This window comes from Mirounga angustirostris, unplaced genomic scaffold (genome assembly GCF_029215605.1).
Source record: "Mirounga angustirostris isolate CCGP_5_RB_7025 unplaced genomic scaffold, mMirAng1.0.hap1 SCAF_3, whole genome shotgun sequence".
Lineage (NCBI taxonomy): Eukaryota > Metazoa > Chordata > Mammalia > Carnivora > Phocidae > Mirounga > Mirounga angustirostris.
Genome location: NW_026991711.1, coordinates 144,752,600 through 144,776,688, shown reverse-complemented (window position 1 = coordinate 144,776,688; position 24,089 = coordinate 144,752,600). Strand labels below are relative to the sequence as shown.

The following is a 24,089-nucleotide window of genomic DNA, read 5'->3' as shown; positions in this document are numbered from 1 at the left end:
AGTGCTAATTAATTCAACATTTATAAAAGATTCTAATTATCAGTCATACATAACTTATTACAGCTTGGAGCTTCAGCTTTAATTACAAGAAAGAATATTTCCTCTTCCCACTTCTTGGAAGGTATCAATTCTTCCTTTCCAGGAGAGGAAAACAAAAAAGGAAAACCTATGCTTTGGTTTTGTATTATTCTTTCACTACCACCACACTCCCATGTGGACAAGTGAGGAGCATGGGCAGCATACCATCTCCTCAGGAATCCCCCAGACGTTTTCTTTACCTTATTTTACATGTACTTCACTGCATCCTTATTGTCCTCTAAAAAAGTTGAAGCGTATTGTAAACCTAAAACTGCTCTAAAAACATGAAGTGTTTTTTTTAGAAAGTTGAAGATGGCCAGCTGAGCAAATAGTCTTAACTGATGTAATGCATATTTTAAATGTTACTGAAATTCAATTGAACGTTCGTAGAGGAACAATATGTACTCAAGTCTGAGTAGCTGCCCAGTTTTGTCCATGGTATATCACTCACGGTGACTCCCAAATTCCAAACTACCATTTCAAGATTCTTTTTCTTCTTTGCCTTCTTTCTTCAGGCTCTGAGCACATGTGCAAGCTACAGACAACTTGGGTTCTTAAAAACAGTTCTTCATCATGCACGTAGGAACTCAAACTCAATTTATACATTCTGAATAACCTTTACTAATATTCTTGACTATTTGAACCCCATCCTTTCCACTTCCCATTTTTTAAGACTTCACACAAACCACATCTTCTTGGTAAAGACTTCTCTGACCACCCAGGCTACACTCTCTCAAGTTCTTTTTATGATTCTTCTTCATATTTTTTCATTTGGTACTTGTACACTTACCCATATAAAAAAAGATGCCTTCTTCTCTCTCATTCATTTCTACATAACAGGAGCTAGCATGGTGGCTTTTAAACACAAAGATTTAAAATGGAGAAAAGGATGAAACTCTAATAGTGAAGTTCACTTTATTTCATTTATACACTAGAGAAATGATCTGCCCATTGGTTTTGTCTATTACTGCAACTGTTACATCTCTAATTTTGATTATCAAACTCTGGGTATCTTGTATTGTCAGAAATGAACTGTAAGTGGCTACAAAGCTGAACAATTAAAATCACTGATGCCTGTATTACTTTTAATATGGGGTGCCTGGTTTATATGTATCATTACTATTATATTAGAATCAACTAAATTGAAAAATTTGACCAGAGAATAAAACGATACTTTAATGTCTGCTCTTTGGAGTTTAATAGTACATTTTAAAGGAAAGTTTTATTTGGCTTCAGATGGTAATCATTAGGACCACAAAACTAGATGAGACCAAGAGGCATCAGTACAAGCTCTTTCTCCAGGGTGGTCTGGTCTTAACTGTATTTTTCAAAGCATCATAGAAGCCTCTCCAGGAAAAGGGAATATCAACCTATTAGGTTATATCCAATTTTTTTGGACCTTGTTACTCATCAAATCTAATCCAAATTCTTCACATGGTAAAGAAAGAAACTATTAAAAAGATGTTAGGCAAAATAAATACTTTATTGTTTTATTTTTAGAAATCAGCCTTTGTGTGATAATTCAAACATTTATAAACCTTTTAGATATTCTTTCAAAGAATATTGTTAACATCTCAACCACCTTTGATTAAAATTTCACACAAAGAAATATAATAAGAGTTGAAAATTATAAATGCTAAAGGAATAATTCTAATAAATTTCGTTGTTACTTTACACATTTATTTAATACATACAAAACCAAATAGGAAACCACCTTCTTCCCCCGCCCCCCCCCCCCAAAACAAGAAGTTCTCACTGGTTAAAACTGAATTAAAACGATCTATTATGAGGAGAACAAATCTAAATTACTTCCATTTTGAAAAACAAAACCAGCTTATTCATTTCTATCCATTCAAGTCAGAGGTCCCATTATTTTGGCAATACTCTACTGTTTAGTCTAAAAGAAGGAGAAACATCTCCTTATAAGAAGTCTGGACAATGCAAAAAGTATAGTGTTTAACATAAGGCTTATTTCCAAAAGAAAAATACTACATAAGCTATAATAAAATTACATTTGTCTTGGTAAAGTAACAATGCTTACAGTGTAAGAACATTAAGTAGTTGTAGGTAACCTCATACAATTCTATCCTACTGCTATTAGTAACCTCCTCAAGAATTAAGAGCAATTTTTACAACAGAACAATTTTTCTTCTTGGAAGTGACACTAATTAATAGCAGTGGAGGGAAAATCATTGGTTGCTTCAAGCTCAAAAAATGAATCAGTTATTGCACAGTAAATACCTCATAGAGGTCAGTGTTTTAAGAAGCTAGTCTGAAGAAATATGTTATTTATAAGTTGGTTAAGTCTGGAAGTTTTCAAGTTTTAAAATTAATTCTATATAGGGAATCAATTGGAAAATATTGACATACAAATAAATATTAGGCTTTTCAAATGGCTACAGTTTTGGTAGTTTAGAAAAGAAATAAAGTCAGCAAAGTGCCTAAGTTTCTATGTACGTTTTTAAAAAAGATATGCGTAGAAGAAATAAACATTGTACACTGTATACAGTAGCCCAGCTCAGCAGCAAGTATCTTCTGAAGCACAAGTAACACCGCCACCAGTGTATATCATTGATAACTCCAACATCGCACAGCCAATAGGATCCATGCCAACCTTCAAAAAGAAAGAGAAGGGAGCATTAAACATTTTTCAAATATTAGTGTTAAAAGGTTCTTTAAAAGGAGGATGAGAATCTTCTCTAAATATGTATATACACATATGTATGTGTGTGTGTGTATATATATAACATCCTTTTTTATAAATTATGATATGATTACATATGGACCTATAGAATACTTTATTTTTTTAAAGATTTTATTTATTTGAGAGGGAGAGAGCAAGTGAGAGCACAAGAACACCGGGAAGGAGAAGCAGACTCCCCGCTGAGCAGGGGGCCAGATGTGGGGCTTGATCCCAGGACGCTGGAATCATGACCTGAACCAAAGGCAGACACTTAACTGACTGAGCTACCTAGGCACCCCGGGATACTTTTCTTTAAAAGACAAAAAAATTAAGAAAGATACTAATAATTTGTGATTAATTCTCAATCTTGGTCCAATGGTATCAAAATGATGTTTGGTTTGCAAGTTCTGATTCCTTCAATTCCAGTATTTATTTACTATAATGAAATTTCAGTAAAATAACACACTATCGATAATCCCCTAGAGGTGAGTATTATGAAATTTGACTTGCTTGCACTTCCAATAGGGCTGTATGAGTTTTTCACACTGCAGGGTAACCTTATATATATTCTAAAAATTAAAAATTAGCCAGAGAAACAATCCTGGGTACTAAGAAAACAAAGCATTAAAAACTAAGTAAAATTTACCTATAAATTCCATTTAATGACTATCTTGCTTAGAATTAGATGCTTTACTTGAAGATACCGCTGCCAAAAGTCCACTTACAATTTCCCGTCTGATTTCACCAACAATAGACTCTTTAATCTAGAATGGAAAAAGAGAAAAATAAGAATTCAACAATAGGACTATAATCTACTTTTCCTGTTTTCAGAAAAACAACAATAGCATTTAATTCCTACAATCAGCTAAGCCATAGAGAAACCCTCTTGTAAACCTTCATGAAATATAGAGAGGTAGTGAGGAATCATGTCTATCTATCCTCAAACCCAGGTCAGTGTGTGGTCTGGTGTAACTCAGATAATTCCATTATAAAATAACATCACATTTTTTTTTTTAAGATTTTATTTATTTATTACAGAAAGAGAGATAGTGAGAGAGAGAGCGCACAAGCAAGGGGAGCGGCAGGCAGAGGGAGAAGTAGGCTCCCTGCCAAGCTGGGAGCCCGACGTGAGGCTCAATCCCAGGACCCTGGGATCATGACCTGAGCCGAAGGCAGACGCTTAACCGACTGAGCCACCCAGGCGCCCCAACATCACAATTCTTAAGTTGAGAACATCAAACATGTTATTTTATAGATTAAAAAACTTCATTTGCTCCATGACACAAAGTAACCAAGAAGAACTGACTAAATGTTAGATTCACTTTCATGTTTTTTATTAATGTCTATTTTTGTATGGTCATCAACAGTGTACTTAGTGTTCTCATTGTTAAGAAAACTCATTAGTGGCAAACTAGTATATCGGTATATTGCCTGTTTATACCAACTGAAAACAAAGTATCTAAAGAAGTTGTATATTGTTCGAACCTAACACGCACATTTTAAGTGGAAAGAAAAAATAATTTAGTATAATTTATTTTAAAACATGAAAAATATCCTCTAAACCACAAACTCTAAAGAAGTAAGTTTTTCTTTAGTTGTATGGTAAAGGCTTGTCACCTGTCTGAAAATTTTGCTTCAGATAAAGATACACAATCTTACTTTATTGTTGGAAGAGGCAAACAGACTTAGGGGCAATGATAATTCCATCAAGATTTTCTTTTCCAGATGCCCAGACACTGCACATGCCTATCCATGCCTTTTTCTCTCTAATGATACAGCATCACCTCCAAATAGCTCTTTGTGAAGGCTGTAAATGTGGATTTCCTGAAATAAACTGATAATGTCTTCCCAAATTAGAACTTGAGACACTTTCAAGCAGCTTTTAAAAATTCTACATTTCCACAGTTTCCTGTCAGCCTGATCTATTTCCTAAAATGTTCCTAAGTACATCCTGAACACATCTCAATTGAAGTCTTTCCAAAAATGGCTCTGTAGTAATCTGTCATGCAAAACCGGTACATAATACATAGATTTATACAGAAGTATTCACAGCAACAAATGCTCCTTAGCTACCTACTATCTATATTGGAATATATTTAAATAAATACAGACTTCTCCTTTTATCTTCTACCAATATTTCTAAATTTTAAACATCAGGAAAAGTTTTTGACTTTCATAGTACTTCAGATTTATTTTTAAATGAGTATGTGTTGGATACAAATATGAAAACCAGAATCTCATAGCCACAACACATTATAAGCACAAATACAATGTGTTGAATCAGAACCTTTGCAAATCTGTTATTTACCAGAAGACAATGAGTAGTATAGTCTTCCCAGTCCTGTTATTCCATGCAATGTGGCAATTTTATTAACTCTCATCATTCTTTATCATTCAAAAAATAAAACAGAAGCCAAAAAGTATTCTCTACAAACCAAAAATGGGTGCCAACATTTTTTGAGGGTACGGACATTACTGGAATAAAGCATAAAAGAAGCATGGCCAAGGAGGATGTTATAATCTAGATGGGCACAAAATGAATACTGTTTCATAAAATATTAAGAGGAAAAATAATGTATTAATTTACTAAAACATAAGAACAGAGAATAAGAGACCAGTATGGGCTACAAGAGGAAAAAGTAAAAACTTCTCAGAGAATGACAGACCTTAAGAAAATAAGGGCAACTTCAGGTCACAGTGAGGAGAAAACTGCAGCAAGAACACCTCGGAAGAGAGGGGAGCAAGAAGGAGTGTCACCAACAGATGGTTCCCACCAGGGAAAAGGAGCCTGGACTAGGAAGGGTGAGGTCAAATGGGGAGTGTTGTGCTGTGAGCTACTTCAGGGAGAGAACTGGGTCTCACTTATCAATGTATCCTGGCATAAAGTGCTCAATAAATGTCTGAATGCTTGCTCTGATGAGAGAGAGAGAAGCGATACAGAGCAAAGGCATGAGAGGGAGAGAGAGACAATATCTGACACGAAAGTAGAAAAACAAAGGATTATAGACAGACTAGCACTGAAAACAATAAAATGCCTTTAATAATTTGTTGAAGGAATAAACGTATGGACAAATAAATTAGCTCCCAAGTCTCACATGCTACAGGGAGGATGGAAGGATTAGGACTGAGAAAATTCTATTGGGATGGATGGGAAAACTGCCCTTATGAGCAGTTTCCACAAAGTGGTACAGGCTGAACACAGACTTGAATGAGATTAAGAAAAGAATGTTCACTGGCAATAGAAGCAGTTCTCCTATTCTGTTCCAAGTCTGAAGTGTGGGTTAACAGGCATCTACTGGGTCGTGACTTTGTGGCAGCCATTAGATCAAGCGATCACTGAAAGAAATTATAGTAAGAACACAGACAAGCTACGTATTTACCAAAATACATGTTTAAAGCATGTCATATGGACTGTAATAAAGATACTAAAAGGCATGAACCAAGCCTAGGAAATTCATTAAACAAAAAAGAACTCTCTAAAGACAAAAGCAATCTATGTTTATTCTTTGATGTTTAATTCTGTTGATTTGCTTCTATGGCACTTGCTCATTTATTCTATTAAGTAATATTTTTAAGTAACTGTAAACAGTTTCAGGCCACTGATTATATACATCACAGACCACCTGGGCAAATTCTAAGAGTGTAATTTTTCCCCACTACAATATATACAATCTGTGCAAAAGTGGGTTACCTTTAGTCTGACAAAAGCTTTGTTATTGAATGAGTATACTAAACATTTGTCTGAAAGGACTTCCAGGGTTCTCCTTCGAAAGAATTCTACTGTATTAACACATTATAATGAAAGCATACTTTTTCAAAACTTCACATATGGTGAAATGATGAAAACAAAAACCTGACAGACATCATTGTGTTCATGCACCCATGCGTGCAGTTAAGAAAACGTCCCTGAACGTGTCTGCCAAACATGCTTAATCCTCACCTGCAATATTCAACCCAAGCTTAAGTCCTGCCGTCCTGAGGAGTGGCTTTATTAATGGTGTCAGGGTCACAGAATTTACTGGAAAGGCAGGGTCTAATTTAATTTTCTTGGTAGCTGATATAATAGCTTTAAAAAGCTATTCAGTACCATGTGTATTTAAGCAAAAAGATTATGGATTTGAAATGAATGGCATCAAGACTAACCTGAATTTTATATATTTTGTAAACTAAGTTTAACAGAACACCCTTATAACTGAGCTAAGATAGTATCAACACATTATTTTTTAAAATTATAATTGGCATTGTACTAACTCATCTAATAAGGTGTATTTTTTTAAGTGCTTCAAAATAGTTTATTTTCTTGGGTGCCTGGGTGGCTCAGTTGGTTAAGCGACTGCCTTCAGCTCAGGTCATGATCCCAGGGTCCTGGGATCGAGTCCCACATCGGGCTCCCTGCTCTGCAGGGAGCCTGCTTCTCCCTCTCCCACTCCCCCTGCTTGTGTTCCCTCTCTCGCTGTGTCTCTCTCTGTCAAATAAATAAATAAAAATCTTAAAAAAAAAAAATAGTTTATTTTCTTAAGTACATCAAAATTCCTCTTAACACTTTGTTTCACCTATATACTCTGCTTGGTAAGTCCTTATCTGTAAACAACAAAAGGTAAATGTTAAGCCCAACTTCCTCCAAACTATGCCAAATGTTGATTTAGGGAGTTTCTAATGAACAGGTTTAGTTACAAATTCTGAAAAATTCCTCAAACATTTGCCTTGCATGTCAGTTTAAATGTCTTTGAAATTATAAAATCTTTCTTGTTTTATGGGAGGTTCTATATAAATGATCAAATACTTCTCTAGGACCAAGAAACAACCATCTTTTTTCTATATGCTATGTTCTATCAGCCAAAGAATAAAAATGTTCTGGTCTAGGAATGCTTTACTCCTTGGAAATTACACACAGCACAAATCAGACCACCTATTAACAACTTTAAAAATGAGGACTCAAGTGTGCATTAAGGGAATATTCATGCCAAACAAGCAAAATTACGTCAAGTTTTCAAGGAAAACTTTCAAACTAAAGCAAGCTAAAGGGAACACCATATTTCTAGGGGAAGAAAATGCACCTTAAAACTTACTTCTTCATATAAAACTTACTTCTTAATATATAAATATAGTGTGGAGAAAAATAATTACTTAATTTCATGCAACAATGAGTCTTTGATATGAAACATAAAAATGGATTATAATCATCTGCACCTAACCGAGCAAGATGCGTGCACAGAGCCTGCTATACAGTAGCCCGCTACATACAATCGACTTATAAAAATTACATTTGTAGAACAAATAAATGTATAGAATTAAGACCTTTTAAATTTGAAGCTGGTAATTCAAGTCATGAAAAGAAATTATAAACATGCAGTTTCTTCTACTATAATGCTGGTTTTGAAAATGTAAATTTGTCTCAACATGATTGAAATATTAGGAAACAACTTGAGTATAACTTTCACGTCTGCTTATGTGCAGTATCATCTATAAGAAATACTGGGTGAATACAGATAACTGCGTTCAGCTGAACCTAGGAACACAGTACACAAAATACATATACATTAAATATCTACCAGTTATCTCAGTTCACTGTGTCATGAGCCACACCTACTCACATCTGGTATTAAAACTTTCTGCTGGATTCCATCTTACTCTCCTCTGCTACCTTGCAATACCTCACAAGCTGCAACCCTTCCAAAGTCCAGTTCCACAAGCAAATCTCAGGTATTTTTCAAGATCAAGTACCATATTTATTGCAGTATTTATGTATTTCTTAACCATTTAACATGTATAAAATTGTGCTATTTTTGTTAGGTTTCTATCCTCTTTTAAATATGTCACTTACAAAGTTTTGGTTATGCTCCTAATCCTATTTTCCCCATAAGCTCTGTGGTTATTACTGTACCAATGTGCACAGCACAACAATTTTTAGGAATGTATATATATATCATACCATAGTAAAACTGTATTTATTTTTACTGTACTTCTCAAGCTATTATTATGCAGCTATGAATGATGGCACCTCATACACATGAACTAATCTCTGGACCCAGAGGATCAATGGCCCATTTGAGAGAAGATTCTGGTCTGCTGCCACCATTCTTGACCTATAACCACTACAAATTTGTTCTATATTACTCATAAATTAATTTCAAAAATACATTAGGTTCATATTGCTGAATTTACTGGAAATATGCAGATTAAAAATAGGGAGCCATTGACCCTAATTTCTCTGGCCTATTTTGACCTTTTCTATTTCTAAATTCTTGAATACATTATATTACATGTTTTTTTGTGTAATTTTTGGATTGTTTCCTGAATTAGTCTTATTTACACCTTTCTACTAGTCTTTTTTTTAAAGATTTTATTTATTTATTCGACAGAGAGAGACACAGCGAGAGAGGGAACACAAGCAGGGGGAGGAGCAGAGGGAGAAGCAGGCTTCCCGCGGAGCAGGGGGGTCCAGTGCGGGGCTTGATCCCAGGACCCCAAGATCATGACCTGAGCCAAAGGCAGACGCTTAATGACTGAGCCACCCAAGCGCCCCTCTACTAGTCTTTAAGCTTAAGGATTTCACATCTTATATTTTTCTTTTATCCCTTACAGAGCATCATACTCATTAAGACTCTTATGAAGTGATTTTTTTTTTTTTAAATGTATAGGATATCCCCATTTTTAACCAATGGAAAGATCCTTTCTCATCATGGGTTTTAGTATCAGTGGGAAAGAACTATGGATAATTATGGTTCTTCCTTAGTTACTCTTAAGAGAATAGATTGAAAAAAAAAAAATTCAACATGTGTAATTTTTATCCTGTGCACTCTATTACATTTTGTACCCAGACAAAGTGTGATTTGGGAAGAAAAGGAAAAAATTAAAAGTCATCAAAAATTTTGATCTGTACTCTCACTTTTTAAATGATATATATATTATTCCTTCTTATTGCCTGATCCTAGTGTCCAAAACAGCTATTTTACTAATTTTCTCAATTAACTTTTGACCTGTTGACTACTAATCTTCTTAATTTTTTGCAGTCCTTTTGGTAACCTAGATCTATGGTTAAATGTTTCCGGTTTACACATTGCTATCACCCAGGGTAAACCTTCTTTTCATTCTGTATTTCTATCTTTGAACAACTTCTATGTATCTCCACTATCCACTAAGCCAAACAGATCAAATTCTTTATACTTATTATTTCACACTGGAGTATAAAATTTGCACAAATGCCATTAGAAACATATCTTAATAGACATGAGCTAGCTCAATGGGAAAGCTCTCTGAAAATTTAAAAGCTCTCTGAAAATTACTGAATACAGTGAATCAAAGGATTATCTTATAAATAATGTTCAAATAAAACCTCCTCCAACACATACTGCCAAATAAATTAAGCATAGATTTCACTCACCTCTCGTATGACTTGCTGCAACTCATCTTGCTCCACATTTTTATGCATTTCTCCAGCAGTTGGCATTAATGGGGTTTTTCCATTCCCTTCTTCCACTTCAGATTTAGGTCCCACAGCCTCCAAGACTTCTTCAGCTGCTCCAACTTCCTCAGAACTTTCCACATCTGGAGGTGTCTGAACAGAGCCCATTCTAGAAGGAGCAGTGGGTGTTAGGGCCACTGATGCTCGGAATACTTTCTTGCTTGGTACCAGATGGGTCTTAGGTTTGCCCACTGAGTCACCAGAAGGTACTCCAGTTCTTCTATTAGCATGAGATGGACCAGAACATACAGAAGATGACTCTGATGTTGCTTGGGAGAACACAGATTCTGAGCTTTCTCCAGGAGGAATTTCAAATCCCATTTCTCCAAGTCCCATGCCCAATTCAGACTTCAGATAGGACTGTTCCCGCATCAGTTCAGTGACCTGGAAGTCAGAAAAATTGCAATTCTTCTCTCTTGAAATTAAGACTGGTAGTTAAAAGATTAAAATTCTAGTTGTGATTACTGCCAAAAATCACTTAGCTTGTAAAGACATGATTCTAATTCATTCATTTAGTAACTACTCAATTTCATTTGCAAAAATGTAGGAAAATGTAAATTCATGGTGAGACAAAGCCATAAAATACATAACTAGATTATATGGTTGGACAAAACTTTACTTGTTATTGTATGGGTGTCCAAATTACTCGTTAAGGAATAGTAACTAGTGAAAAACAAAATAGCTAATCATAATGCTTTGGCACCCAAATTAACCACTTTCTTTAAAATATAATAAAAATCAGACTCTTGTTCAAAAAGTAGTCACCTTACAAATCCAACTACCTAAAGGACCTGGAAACAGACTGTGAAAGCATATTTCCTCTGGAGCATAAATTAAATACTTTTCATAATGCATTACATCCTTTACACCATAAAGATAAATCACCACTGCAATTAACTGGCTTTCTAGTGGCCTAAGATGGCAAAAGACTTTCAGAAGGGCCAAATTCACTTCCAATCAATTTAGCTACCATCCAATTCTGTATTTAAAAACAAAAACATTTCATCTACACTGGGAAAATTGTGTGTTTATGAAATGTTATTATCATTCCCTTCCCCAGTGATTTGAAAGGAGAGAGGCTTACTGGTTCCATTACATTCAATGGAGAAGGGCATGACAAGTTATCAGCGCTTCTACTGCCACACATTCCCTGAAAAAATAAGAACAATATGTATGTATGTATGTATAAATTACTTCTTCAAAATGCAAGTGTTTCACAATAAAATGAATTGGCTATTTATTGCCCTGAAACATTCTTTTATGTCACAAAGGTCATTCTCAACTGTCATGGGATCCTATAAAATGTGTTAATTCTGACTAAAGGTTCACAGGAGATGTTCTGATTCTCTGTTGTCACCAACAGGCATTTCTCAAAATAACAATTGAAACCTTTTACGGATAAGTGATAAGTGATAGTCTCACTCTATGCTACACATATATATGTGTGTGTAATACACATTCTTATTCTACTGATTCTTCTCCATATAGGTGCACATATATGTGTGTACGGAGTCATCTATTGTTAACAAAATCAAGCATGTGGTTCAAGTAACAGAAAAGTTCACTATTTCAACATTTCAAAACTGTATTTCATGACTGCAAAGATAATACCAAAAAATAATCAACTGCTAAAGTTTAAATTTCACTCAAAGAAACATTAGAAGTTTGAAAAGTGATACAAAGTATTTTATTCTCTTGGCTGTATGCATGTTTTCTGCCTTTAAAAAAGATCTCATTTAATTCCTTAAAAAATATAAAGACTGGCAAAGAATCCAAAATAAAGGAAAAATTTAAAAGGAATAGTTATTTATTCAAAGGCAAGAAGGGGAAAAAAGACTGAGTGAAATATATATTTATGTTCTTGGCAGTTAGTTACAGGCAGTGATTAAAATCTAATTAGTCATATATTAACCCACTATCATTTTTCCTTTAAAACTCCTAAAATTTTGTATTGCTCCTTATTCTTTATTAAAAAAATATGATTGGGCGCCTGGGTGGCTCAGTCGTTAAGCGTCTGCCTTCGGCTCAGGTCATGATCCCAGGGTCCTGGGATCGAGTCCCACATCGGGCTCCCTGCTCAGCGGGAAGCCTGCTTCTCCCTCTCCCACTCCCCCTGCTTGTGTTCCCTCTCTCGCTGTGTCTCTCTCTGTCAAAAAAAATAAAAAAAAAAAAATCTTAAAAAAAAAAAATATGATTAAGATTCTTCAGTATTTTTCTAAATATACTAAATAAGAAAAGAATCACAACTTGCACATTCAGCTGATCTGTGGGAAAGGTTCCTTAAACATTCTGCTTGCCTCAATACCATTAAAATGTTTTAAAATTAAGGCACTGGTTCTGAATGATGTGGAACACGATACATAAGTCCTAAGTGAAAACTGCTGACAAGCCCCAAGGCGCCATACCATGAGGGCTGAGGAGCGGAAGGGAGAAGGCATGCGCACAGCGCGGAACTGCTCCTCCAGGGCCAGCAGGCGCTCCTCCAGCTGCAGTTCCAGGTCCTGAAGTTCCATGCGGACCGAATTTCTCAAACCCTGAAGCTGATCGACTTCATACCTATCGGTGTGATGAGAGGCACAAGGTTGAAAAAAGCGGTTTGGAGATTTCACATTCACCACTCTCTCACAAGCCGTTAGAAGGTACTGAAATGGCCAGTTCTAAAAATTAGCACGACAGCAACTGCCGCAGGTGACCAGTAGGACAAATGGTCTTTCTTCCTCTACCCTCTCCCCCAAATATTCCAGACTAAAAAACAGAATACAACCGCCGTCTTCCTTAATACGTGAAAACAGTTTAATTAGTAAAACACTATGCCTAAGTTTATTTACAGTGATTCACAAAATAAAAGGTACACAGCACTAGACATAAAACCAAAAAGGTGACAACGCTTTTTTGGAATGAAAAATATTTTGAGTTACATTAAGACAAAATGAACTTTTACCTTTCCTCCTCAGTCATATGATGATAAACCATGGTTTGCTGACGCAGCATTGCCAACTCTAAATCCATCATTTGCGTTCTAAATAAATTCAGGCTCCGCCTCATTACCTGGAGTTCCTGAAAAGTATTCTAAAATACAATATGACAAAATTATACCTCTAAATCACATAAATTACTTTGTAACACAAAGATCTAAGTAAGAACTTACTTCATATAGAGGTAGAACAGATGATTTCTGAGTGCTATACACAGCAGCAGCAAGATCAGGTCCTCTCGTCATAGGGTACTTTAAAAAAGTGGAAGTATGATTACAAATCAATGTTAAAGTGGTTACTTCCAAATTATCTAAGGTGTTAAAAAGGTGGAATTTGGGACCTATACAGTTTTCTCTATGAGGCAAAAAACAAAACAGAACAAAAAATAACCAACAACAACCAAAGAAATCCCACTTCACTTTGTAAGCAGGAACCAAATCAGTCCTCAGTGCCACCCAGATTACCCCTATCTGTTTCAGGTATAAGTCAGCCTATATGGAACATGTATCATTTCAATCTATGCCTTACAGAACTTCCCTCTTGCCTTGAGAAAGTAGAAAACAAGAACAAAACTAAAAAATATAGAAGTGATAGCAAATTCTGAGATTACAGGAAATTACTGAGTTGGCTGGAGAGAGTAGCAAGTGGTTATCATACTTATTCATAGACATTTAAGCATCCACTATATGTCACTATTTTAGACAGTGAAGAAAAAAGACAAAAGGAAGACAAAAGGCATTCCTAGCCTTCAAGTGTTCTCATGGTGTAAGAAAAAAAAAAGAGAGAAGTGAGAAAAAACTTACAATGTTCGGGTGGGGGAGGGGAGTGCTATGACGAAACATACAAAAATCTAGATTAGGTGAATAAATGATCCCAGCACTGGTGACACCTGAGCTGAGCCTTAACAGTAAACAGCACTTGGTCAGGCAAAGAAAGGCAAGGGCAGGGCATTCCAGGTTCAAAAACAAAAACAGTGGCATTTGTAACAACAGACACCTAGGAACACACGCCTACTTAGAGGCCTGCGTGCAGTCCAACACAGCTGGTGCACACACACAAAGAATGAGACTGGAGAGACAGGCAGAGACCAGGTCAAGAACAGCATCTGTCTCCTCGGGGTTGGGGAGTGGTGAGAAGATTAATTAGCTGAGCTACTGATGGGGCATCCAAGAAGAGATGACCACACCCAGAGCAGAGTAACAAGCTGGTCTGGAAAGGTACACCATGAGGGTGTAGCAGGACAGAGCCCTGGAAACCCCGTGTTTCACATAATGACAGCTGAAAGGTTGGATATCTCCCTCACAGATAAAACTAACTACGATTTATAAAGAGGAAGAAGAAATACCCACATTTTGGTTAGACCAGAAATCATTAGGAGACAGTTGTCATAAGAATAAAATCTGTATTTAAAAGAAGGTATACTTGGGGCGCCTGTGTGGCTCAGTCCGTTAAGTGTCAGGCTCTTGGTTTCGGCCTAAGTCATGATGTCAGGGTCCTGAGATGGAGCCCCACACTGGGCTCCATGCTCCGTGCTCCGTGCAGAGTCTGCTTGAATTCTTTCCTCCCCCCTCCTCCTCCCTGCCCTTCTGCCAATCCCCCCATGCTCAATCTCTCTCTCTCTCTCTCTCTGAAAAATAAATATTTAAAAGAAGATATACTTTACTACATAACTTAAGAAGTTGCGACTTGGGGTGGCTGGGTGGCTCAGTCAGTTAAGTGTCTGCCTTCGGCTCAGGTCGTGATCCCAGGGTCCTGGGATGGAGCTCCGCATCTGGCTCCCTGCTCAACGGGGAGTCTGCTTCTCCCTCTCCCTCTCCCTCTGCCCCTCACCCGCACTCATGCTCTTTCTCTCTCAAAGAAATACAATCTTAAAAAAAAAAAAAAAAAAAGGCTGCACCTTTCGGGGAGCCTAGGTGGCTCAGTCAGTTAAGAGTGTGACTCTTGGGGCGCGTGGGTGGCTCAGTCGTTAAGCGTCTGCCTTCGGCTCAGGTCATGATCCCAGGGTCCTGGGATCGAGCCCCGCATCGGGCTCCCTGCTCTGCGGGAAGCCTGCTTCTCCCTCTCTCACTCCCCCTGCTTGTATTCCCTCTCTCGCTGTGTCTCTCTCTGTGAAATAAATAAAATCTTTAAAAAAAAAAAAAAAAGAGTGTGACTCTTGATTTCGGCTCAGTTTGTGATATCAGGGTCTTGAGATCAAGCCCCACATCAGGCTCTGTGCTCTGTTGTAGAGTCTGCCTAATATTCTCTCTCTCCTTCTCCCTCTGCCCCTCTCCTCCCTCCCTCTCTAAAAAAAAAAAAAAAAAAAAAAAAAAAGAAGTTGCAACTTTCATTTTTACTTTCCTAGTGGCTTCCTGTCTATTATGTCATCATAAGAGATCTGTTACATACATTCTAAGCCTCCTGATTCCTAGCTGAACACTGTGATCATTACATTACACTGCCATTTTCATTTCCTCACTGTCTAAACACAAGTAGCTTGGAGAGAGATTTAGGAAGGAAATGTGAAATGCAAACCTAAAGACAATTTAGTTATTTTCAAAGCTTTTTTGGGGAATTATTTCCAGCCCACTTAACGTATCTGAGAGCAATAATTTTAAAAGTGACAAGACACACAGACTATCCTTATTCAAATTCACACTTTACCTGATTTTTTTTCTTTTCTGGAGTAGTTCCAGTCTCTGAACCCAGTGGAAGCAGACTCGTTCTGTGCCAGGAGACCAGCACCAGGAGTCAGGAGATGGAGGGGAAAGCTTAGTCAGAGAGCATGAGCAGAACCAGGAGAACGCACGGCGACACAGAAGCTGAGGGGAGGGAAGCTTAGAAAGGAAAGAGGCGGTAAACACAATCAAATGGCAGAGAAAAAGAGAGAAAGTATTTGAGAGTGAAGATTTTTTTACTAATAGGGACAACCTAAGAAAAAGACCATGGAGAAGAGGCTAAAGAAGGGAGGCTATCTAATGAGCAAAATATCTTCTCTGGAAGGGAGGGAGATTATGAACAGAGAAATCAACCTTGTTCAGGACTAATTACAGCTACTCCCTTGAGACAGGAGGACAGAGTATAGGAGGAGGGCAGGTACCCATAAGTTTAGGCATGTAAGAAAATGAAGCTGAAGTGGATCACGCCTGATGGGACTTAGTTTCTCAGTGAATTAAGAGGTGCTCAGAGCAATAAAAGAAAAAAAAAGGTATTTTTTTCTCATACCTGTGAAAGATTCTGCAGTGAGTTTCTAATATCATGCAATACTCTTCGCAACTGCATTTCGATGGCAGAAGGAGGGTTCACAGAACACGCTCGGTAAGGGTAGGCAGCATGTCTATGCGAGTTAGGACACCCGAAAGGGGCAGTGAAGGCACTACAGGTGGTGCCTGATATGCTGGGAACACTGTGAGTGCTCAGAGTTCTCATGTGCTCACACAGGGGCCTCTCCTGCCACTCGGAGTGGACAGAGTGAAGAGAACAGGCGGACTGAGATACAGGCGCCGGAGCATACAGTGAACAGGTAGGAGTCCTTCGATGATGGCATTCCTCCGGCCGGTTCACCTCGCTCTGAGGGGCTGCTTCTTTCTTCACAGGTGACGGAGAGATGAAAATAGTGGATTTAACTAAAGACTGACCATCGTGCTCGATCACCTCTTTTCCTAATTCCTGTTCCTCTTCAGGTGTGTACTTATAGGTGAAGGAAGGTGGACTGCATCTGGTCTCCTTTCCTGGGGACAACCGGACATTGACAGAGGATACAACTCTTACTGGGCTCAATAAGGTGGTTGGTAAAGACTGAGACCTTCTTAGAGGATAGCCAGCTTTTGCAAATAAGTACCTCTGTTTTAAGAGATCTTTCGATTTTATCAAGCTACGCCCTACTCTTTGATGAGACAGACTGCAAACCTTCATTTGAGCTCTTTGCAAAGCTGTATTAACTCTGTCCACAGAAGAGGGAGGCCCAGTTGTATTTTCTGAGCCCTTCTCACTGCCTTTAGCTTCGAGAGAAGCCAGTGACTTCAGAATATGGTGTGTGGTATAGTGGGCAAATTCACATTCACTGCTTTTGTCCACATCACTTTCAGCACTTGCTTCCCTCAGCAGGTCCCCTGGCTGTGCTGGAGACAAATCCTCACTCGTTTCAGTAATCTCAGTAATGTGATCTCCTGTGCTGCAGGTGGGCTGCGTGTTTCCTGCATTCTCCACAGTCTTGCATTGGGGGAAATCCTGGCTATCTGGCCTTTTCTTAGCAGCAGCTGTTGCTGCCTTCTCTCTTCCCTTTGGGAGAGGGATGAGAGACTCCTCCTCTGATTCATTAAAATAAGGCTGATCTTGTGCTGTTGGTGTGACAAGGTCTTCACCAAATGAGGTGACTGTTGTCTCACTATCACAGCTATCAGCGCTACTCCCCATGGCCTGCAAGGACTCGGGAACCTGTGAAAGGAAAACACGTAGGAAGATGAAGAACTCAAGTGGTAAGTATCATTAACAAAAATACCAACTGATGTGATCCCTCTGTATTTTCAGGGTCTCCCACCTTGGTTAGGGCCCTGGTACTAATCAAAACTGCTTTTCACTGCCCCTAATTGGCAACCCCTCCACTTTCCCACAAAGATTATTCCAGAACTTTACTATTTTTCATAGGTCCCCATTTCCTTTTCTTCCAACACATGACACTGAATCACTGAGAAGATGGACAAACGTTTCTTAACTTTCTTCCCTAACATCTACAAATGTTCCCATACCTCTCCCCACTCCTCTCTGTTCTGAAAGAAAACTGTCCTTTTTTTCAAAGCTAATCCTCCAATCTGTGCGTCCAATCACATCCTCTCTAGGACTAGGTATCACTTCACAATTTTATCCCGGATTTTTCTGCCTCTTAGAGGTAGACTGTCCTCTTAGAGCTCTTTCCCTTAGCCAAGCAACTTCTCTGAGTCACTCCCATATGAGAAAGGCACAAAGACCTATCACCCTTATTTGAAAAAGGAGTCAACATTCCTATCTCCTCTTCCTTATCATTGACTTAATCTCCATTCATGCTTCTGCCTCATTTACTCCCTCAGAACCACTCAAACACTCACTTTCCAAAAAGCCAAATTCTTATCTTTCCACGCTCATGTCCACAGATTGCCTTTTAAAAAAAGGCTCTCCAACTCCCAGTTCTTCTGCCCACTGGATTATTCTTTCTGAGTCTCTTTCTCTTGTCCGTGTATCCCTCAAGTACGATGTTCCTAGAGGCTCTTTTGGGTTCTCTTTCTCTCTTACTCCACACTTTTGTTTAAAATTTGCTTATAGATATTTTAAACACTTTCAAGATACTTGTGTATCTTTGCATACAAGGGTTCCACATAAACTCCTTAAGGATAAAGATGTGCCTGTTATCTGGGTTATCTAACACACTCTAGCATAAAAGTCACATAATATTCAGCAAGCTATGTAACACAATTATTGTTAATTAAATAAACAAAACAATTACGGTAAACTACAGAAACAATTATGGGAAAACAGAAGAAAAATGCCAAACAGAATAACGATCAAAATAACCTGTTTACTGAAAGCCCAAAAATAAAGAAGAAGAAACTCTCTTTGTTTCTAATGTTCAGTCAGAGAGAGATGTATAATTAGTGAAAACGAAAACCTGTAGTCAAATGCTTAGATAACATCTACATCCTGGCATTTTTATTCTGCCATTTGAAAAATAAAGATTAGACAGATTCAGTCTTGAAATATATAGTTACTGAAAAATCACCAAAATATGAAGTTAATCACAGTGCCTACTACAATAGAAATTTTTACCTGAAGATGATTGAGGGAGAGGCAGTCTGTCGAATCTTCAGCAAAACCACTGCTATCAGAGTGCTGACTTGCAGTACGTAATAGATGATCTACCAAAAGAAATGTCGTTAGGCAAAACTGCTAAATATGACCGCACTGAAAAGAAAATATTACACATATATGATTCCTAACAGATTCACATATTGATTTCTTCTTCAACAAATATGCATCACTTATGCAAAATGGGGCTTCAAAGCACAGGAGGTTAACTCGAATTCATCCCAAAACGGAATCAGGTCTATCAAAAATACTCAGCATTCAGTTGCTAATTAAGTTCCAGTGTTAATATATTTTGGTAAATCCAATTAATGTCTTATCTTTGGAGGACAACTGGCTGAAATAAAGAATAATGCTAATAAAAATAGAAATCCCAAAGTAAACCACTTCCATTAGTAGATATGTAAAGATATTTAGCAGATGAAATTAGAAGTTTAAATGTAGTGTGTAAAAAGTTCTATTATTTTCCTAATAGAAAATAAAAATATAACTAAGGTGCCAATAAATTAACTAATTCGCATGCCAGAGTACTTAAATGTTTCTGATATTCCAAATGATGCAAACATTTTTAAGTCATGAAACGATGATTTCCTAACAACTGCATGAAATTCAAATACATTCAACTGGTACATAATATTGTTAATCTTATAAAAACCCTGTCTGGTTTTTGGCCTGAAAACTCTAATTCCTGGTTAGTATAACCTAAAAACACTTCTTAAAGTAAAAAGGCCACCAAGAATGATCACATGCCCATCCACACTGTAAGTAGAGGAGAGACTTCACAGCTATTAACATTTACTAGGGGAGAAGCTTCATGAGAAGGTCAAGTTCTGCAGAACTTCAAAAGCAGCACGCTAAATAAAGTGTGTTTACCAAATCCACATTCAAGATTTGAATGACAGAACCTGGTAATATGTTTGAATAAAATCCAAAATCAATTAAAATTCACCTGACTTTGAAAATTATCCCACTGTAGCCTCAGGTTCAACGTAGAGCATCACAGAATAGCATAATTTTTTCTCATCATAATTTAGAATAATTCTGTAATATTGTTTTGAAGTTAACAAAACGCATAATGAGATATAAGAAACTGATCCCTACCTTTGGTAAGTCTAGGTAAACTGGAACAGTAGTGAAACTGAACTGGAATAAGCTGTTATCATAGGTACTAATTATGCATTATATCAACTGAGAGAATAATTAACATCTTACATCAGAGCAATTATCACCATAATTATGTGTTTGCATGTCTTTTTTTTTAGACTATGAGTCTTCTAAGACAGAAACCTCATTTATTCTATTTTATATCCCAGTACCTAGAACAATTAAACAATAAAAAATATTTGCTGAATGAATCAATGATAACTTTCTCCTTAAAGCAAAAATAAAATTAAACAGTCACTTGAAGGATTTAGAAGTGAAACTGCCTATCTGGTTGGGCAAAGGGCAAATGCTGGAGGGCCTGGGGAAGCGAATGACCAGCTCGGCTCAGGTTCTCTCTCTGAGTCCTGTTCAATCTGCAATGGACTACAGTCTGTGCTGAGCTCACCTCTGGGGTTAGCCCTGAGTTCACACACACTAGATCAGAGCGTACACTACTCAGGCTTCAGAGCACGTGTTGGGCAGTAGAAAGAACAAGGAAGCCTGGGTTCAAGCTCCTACTTTATCACAATAAGCAATAACTTCTCTCCTCCACAAAACAAAATAGTTCTTCTATCTCACAGGGTTACTTCAGAAACTAAATAGGGTGTAAGCGAAACTATTCTGTAAACTGTAAATCACAATCTCTGTTCTTTAGTCACACATTTCACAAAAAACATAGTTCTCTGCAGAAAAAAGGTGGAATTAAAACCAATCAGACCTCTGTCCTAGCTGAAGAGATTAAACATTATTTCTAATAAAAAAACAGGAAGTTAGAGCAAAACATTAAAGTTAGAACAAAACAAAACTGAGCATTTGTATTTGTCCAGTATCATAAACAAACAGAACACTTGTATACTCCACAAGATTAAAGAAAATTTGTTCATCTCTAATAAGGAAAATGTTTGATTGCTCTCTCAATATAGCTTACTGAATGTCAGTTGTGACAAAAGTTGAGTCACTAAAACTCTCTAGGCTTCAGAATTTTTTTTTTTTTTTTTTAAGAGAGACAGAACAGGGGTGGGGGGGTGGGATTCTGAAGAGAGGGAGAGAGAATCTTAAGCAGGCTCCATGCCCAGCACAGAGATCAATATGGGGCTCAATCTCACCACCCTCAGATCATGATCTGAGCCGAAATCAAGAGTCAGATGCTCAAACAACCGAGCCACCCAGGCACCTGTAGGCTTCAGTATTAAATCCCAGGACTGGATATGAGATTAAGATTACTGTAACTTCGAAAGTCCTATGACTAAAGTGCAAAGTATTTTTATGCATATACTATATGCATTTTTACTAAACTTGTGAAATGAATACTTTACCAGAGATTCTAATTCTATCATCATTAACTAATCTAAGATACTTTCATATCACATTATTAAAATTTGATAGGCTATATTCAAAAATGATGAAAACACTATATTGTTCCCTCTCCCTCTCATGCAATATAAAACCATTTTATTGTTAATTTATACAAATGTGATTCATAAAAATGTTAACATTTTTACTTATACCACCAGAAGTAAGAGACTTCTTATTGGTAAGAGGGAGAAATTCAGATATGAATACAAACCACATTCTGTCTTTTCTACCACAAGGAGCCTGCTCTTGAAAGATCGTGAAATACTTATATACCATTTTTAATCCCTTTTTTTGACGCAGGGCAAGCTGCTTTTTCCAATGTATCCCATGTCAACCAAACTAAAGGAAAGAATTCCTTGATGACTGTGAACTGTTCTTATAGCTCAGAAACACATGCATATATTTATGGACTTAAAAAGGGGAAGAAAATTAAACAGGAAAGTTCTTTTTGTGTCTGACCAGAACTATAGTGACCTATCTTGTTTTTTAGTACCATAATGCAATAAAAGAAAAATTATATGCAAATTGTTCTTATAAAGTCATTTCAGAGATCAGAGGAGAATAAACATGCAATTTCCTATTCTAAGAACATACATATGAATCCTCGTTTAAAAAAACCAGGGTAGTTCAGCATGTGTAACCTTTAAAAATAAAGTCCTACCTTCAGTGGTCACTTTAACTTCTTTACTTCCTCCCTCCTTTTCTCTAAATCTCAAATGCTTTGTGACTTTAAACATCAGACATGTTTTTCTTGTTGCAAATTAAAAGTGAAAGAAATGGATTCAAAGGTTCTTTGGTCAAATCAATAATTCAAGAGTACTACGGTATCTACAGCCACTCACCTTTGATCCATAGTTTGAATTTAACTTAACTAGCTTTAAGCAGTATTGAGAGATTGGTATTTTTTGCTAGAGGCATATTCATGTATATACTTAGGAAACATGTTTAAATAATGAAAAGCAGAGGCGGATAATACAAGTGTGTATTTTGGGCGCCTGGGTGGCTCAGTCGGTTAAGTGCCCCACTTGATTTTGGCTCAGGTCATGATCTCAGGGTTGTGAGATCAGGCCCCGCCTCAGATTCCACATGGGGCATGGAGCCTGCTGAAGATTCTCTCTCTCTCTCCCTCTGCCCCTCCCCACCTTGCTTGCACATCCACTCCCCAAAAATAAATAAATAAAATCCTTAAATAAAAAAACAACCATGTATTTCAATAATAACGATGTAAAAAGTAGGCCTCAATCTGTTGTTCTATCGCTTCCCATCCAGCCCTTATGCAGAGTTGAAAATAATTATGAGTACAAAGAACTGCATTTCAGGATAAGCAAACTAAAATTATGTTAGTGAACACAAAAGTCTTCAAGAGGGTACAAAAAAATTCTATAAACAAAGTATAATGAAGCATACATACCTGTGTCCTTAACCTTCTTTTTACACTTATAGGTACTCAAATACTGATAGATAAACACCTTTTCCAAATTAATTAATGCCACTTGGTAATGTGCTTGGGAACCATTAGTCTACTTACCTCTTTTTGACTTCGTGAGACCTAGCTGGTAAGCAGCTGGAACGTGAGGAGCTTCTCCCTCTGTACTTTGAACCTAAAGAATGGTTTTAAGTAGTTAAAACTTGAAAAATATATGGCAAAGAAGAATACCTCTTGATAATTATTAAACAAATCAACATAACTAAAAGTAGGTACCAAAGTTTTATATTTAAACAATGCAAAGCATCTTATCTCAAAATTGTGAGAGCGTCCCACATCTTTATTTTATAACCTATTTTCCAGTTAATGATAGGACTGCAAGTTTGTAGCTAGCAATGAAAAGTGACTACATGTATAAACTACTTCATTAAAAAAAAAAGTTGCTGGAGTGCCTGGGTGGCTCAGTCAGTTAAGCGTCTGCCTTCCATCAGGTCATGATCCCAGGGTCCTGGGATCGAATCCCACATCTGGCTCTCTGCTCAGCGGGGAGGCGGCTTCTCTCTCTCCCTCTGTGATCTCTCTCACTTTAGCACTCTCTCAAATAAATAAAATCTTAAAAAAAAAAAAAAAGTTGCTATTAAATGAAACATAGATTCCTAAGAAATAGTTCTATAAATGTTAAAATTCAAAGTGTTAAGGCCAATCCAAGGATAAATGCCATGACTTTGCAGCAGATCATGACTGACACACAGTTCAGGCAATTACAAGTCTTGTGTCTTTAAAAAATTGTATATCATGCTCCCATTACAAAATTTTATAAAATCCCAAAAATTCTGAGCATCTCAAAAACCGCACTTGTATTAAGACTGCTTCATCCTAATATAAGTGGTCTTTTAAGACATAACTAGGGAGTTGTAAATAGAAAAGCATGTTTCGTCACAGAACTAAAATGTTGAAAGATCTTAACCATAAATCCTCCCTGAAGCCCATATTCAGAGAAGTTATCGAACCCAAAAAAAGTTTTTTTTTTTATGATATTTTCCCCCCATCTGCACAACTACATAATTTAGGAATTTTCAGATTCTTTATTCACCACACCCATCCCATTCCCCAAATACTCAAATGTAACTAACTCTAAATTGAGATTAA

At 37.1% G+C, this 24,089-nt stretch overlaps 1 protein-coding gene across 4 annotated transcripts in view; it reads right to left on the bottom strand.

Moving 5' to 3' along the window:
- Positions 1-2,014: 2,014 nt before the first annotated feature.
- Positions 2,015-24,089, bottom strand: part of ITPRID2 (ITPR interacting domain containing 2) — a 39,206-nt gene continuing 17,131 nt past the window's right edge. Inside the window, exons 9-18 of one of the 4 annotated variants that reach the window (XM_045868411.3) lie at positions 23,043-23,115; positions 18,980-19,068; positions 16,406-17,617; positions 13,375-13,452; positions 13,168-13,295; positions 12,632-12,782; positions 11,323-11,376; positions 10,146-10,610; positions 3,408-3,525; positions 2,015-2,692 (exon numbers count right to left, since the gene is read on the bottom strand). In XM_045868411.3, the coding sequence (XP_045724367.1) occupies positions 3,421-3,525; positions 10,146-10,610; positions 11,323-11,376; positions 12,632-12,782; positions 13,168-13,295; positions 13,375-13,452; positions 16,406-17,617; positions 18,980-19,068; positions 23,043-23,115 (2,355 nt within the window). In that variant the 3' untranslated portion in view covers positions 2,015-2,692; positions 3,408-3,420. Of the gene's footprint in view, positions 2,693-3,407; positions 3,526-10,145; positions 10,611-11,310; positions 11,377-12,631; positions 12,783-13,167; positions 13,296-13,374; positions 13,453-16,405; positions 17,618-18,979; positions 19,069-23,042; positions 23,116-24,089 lie in introns of all 4 variants that reach the window. The other 3 variants (XM_045868410.3, XM_045868413.3, XM_045868412.3) reach the window with 3 other exon arrangements.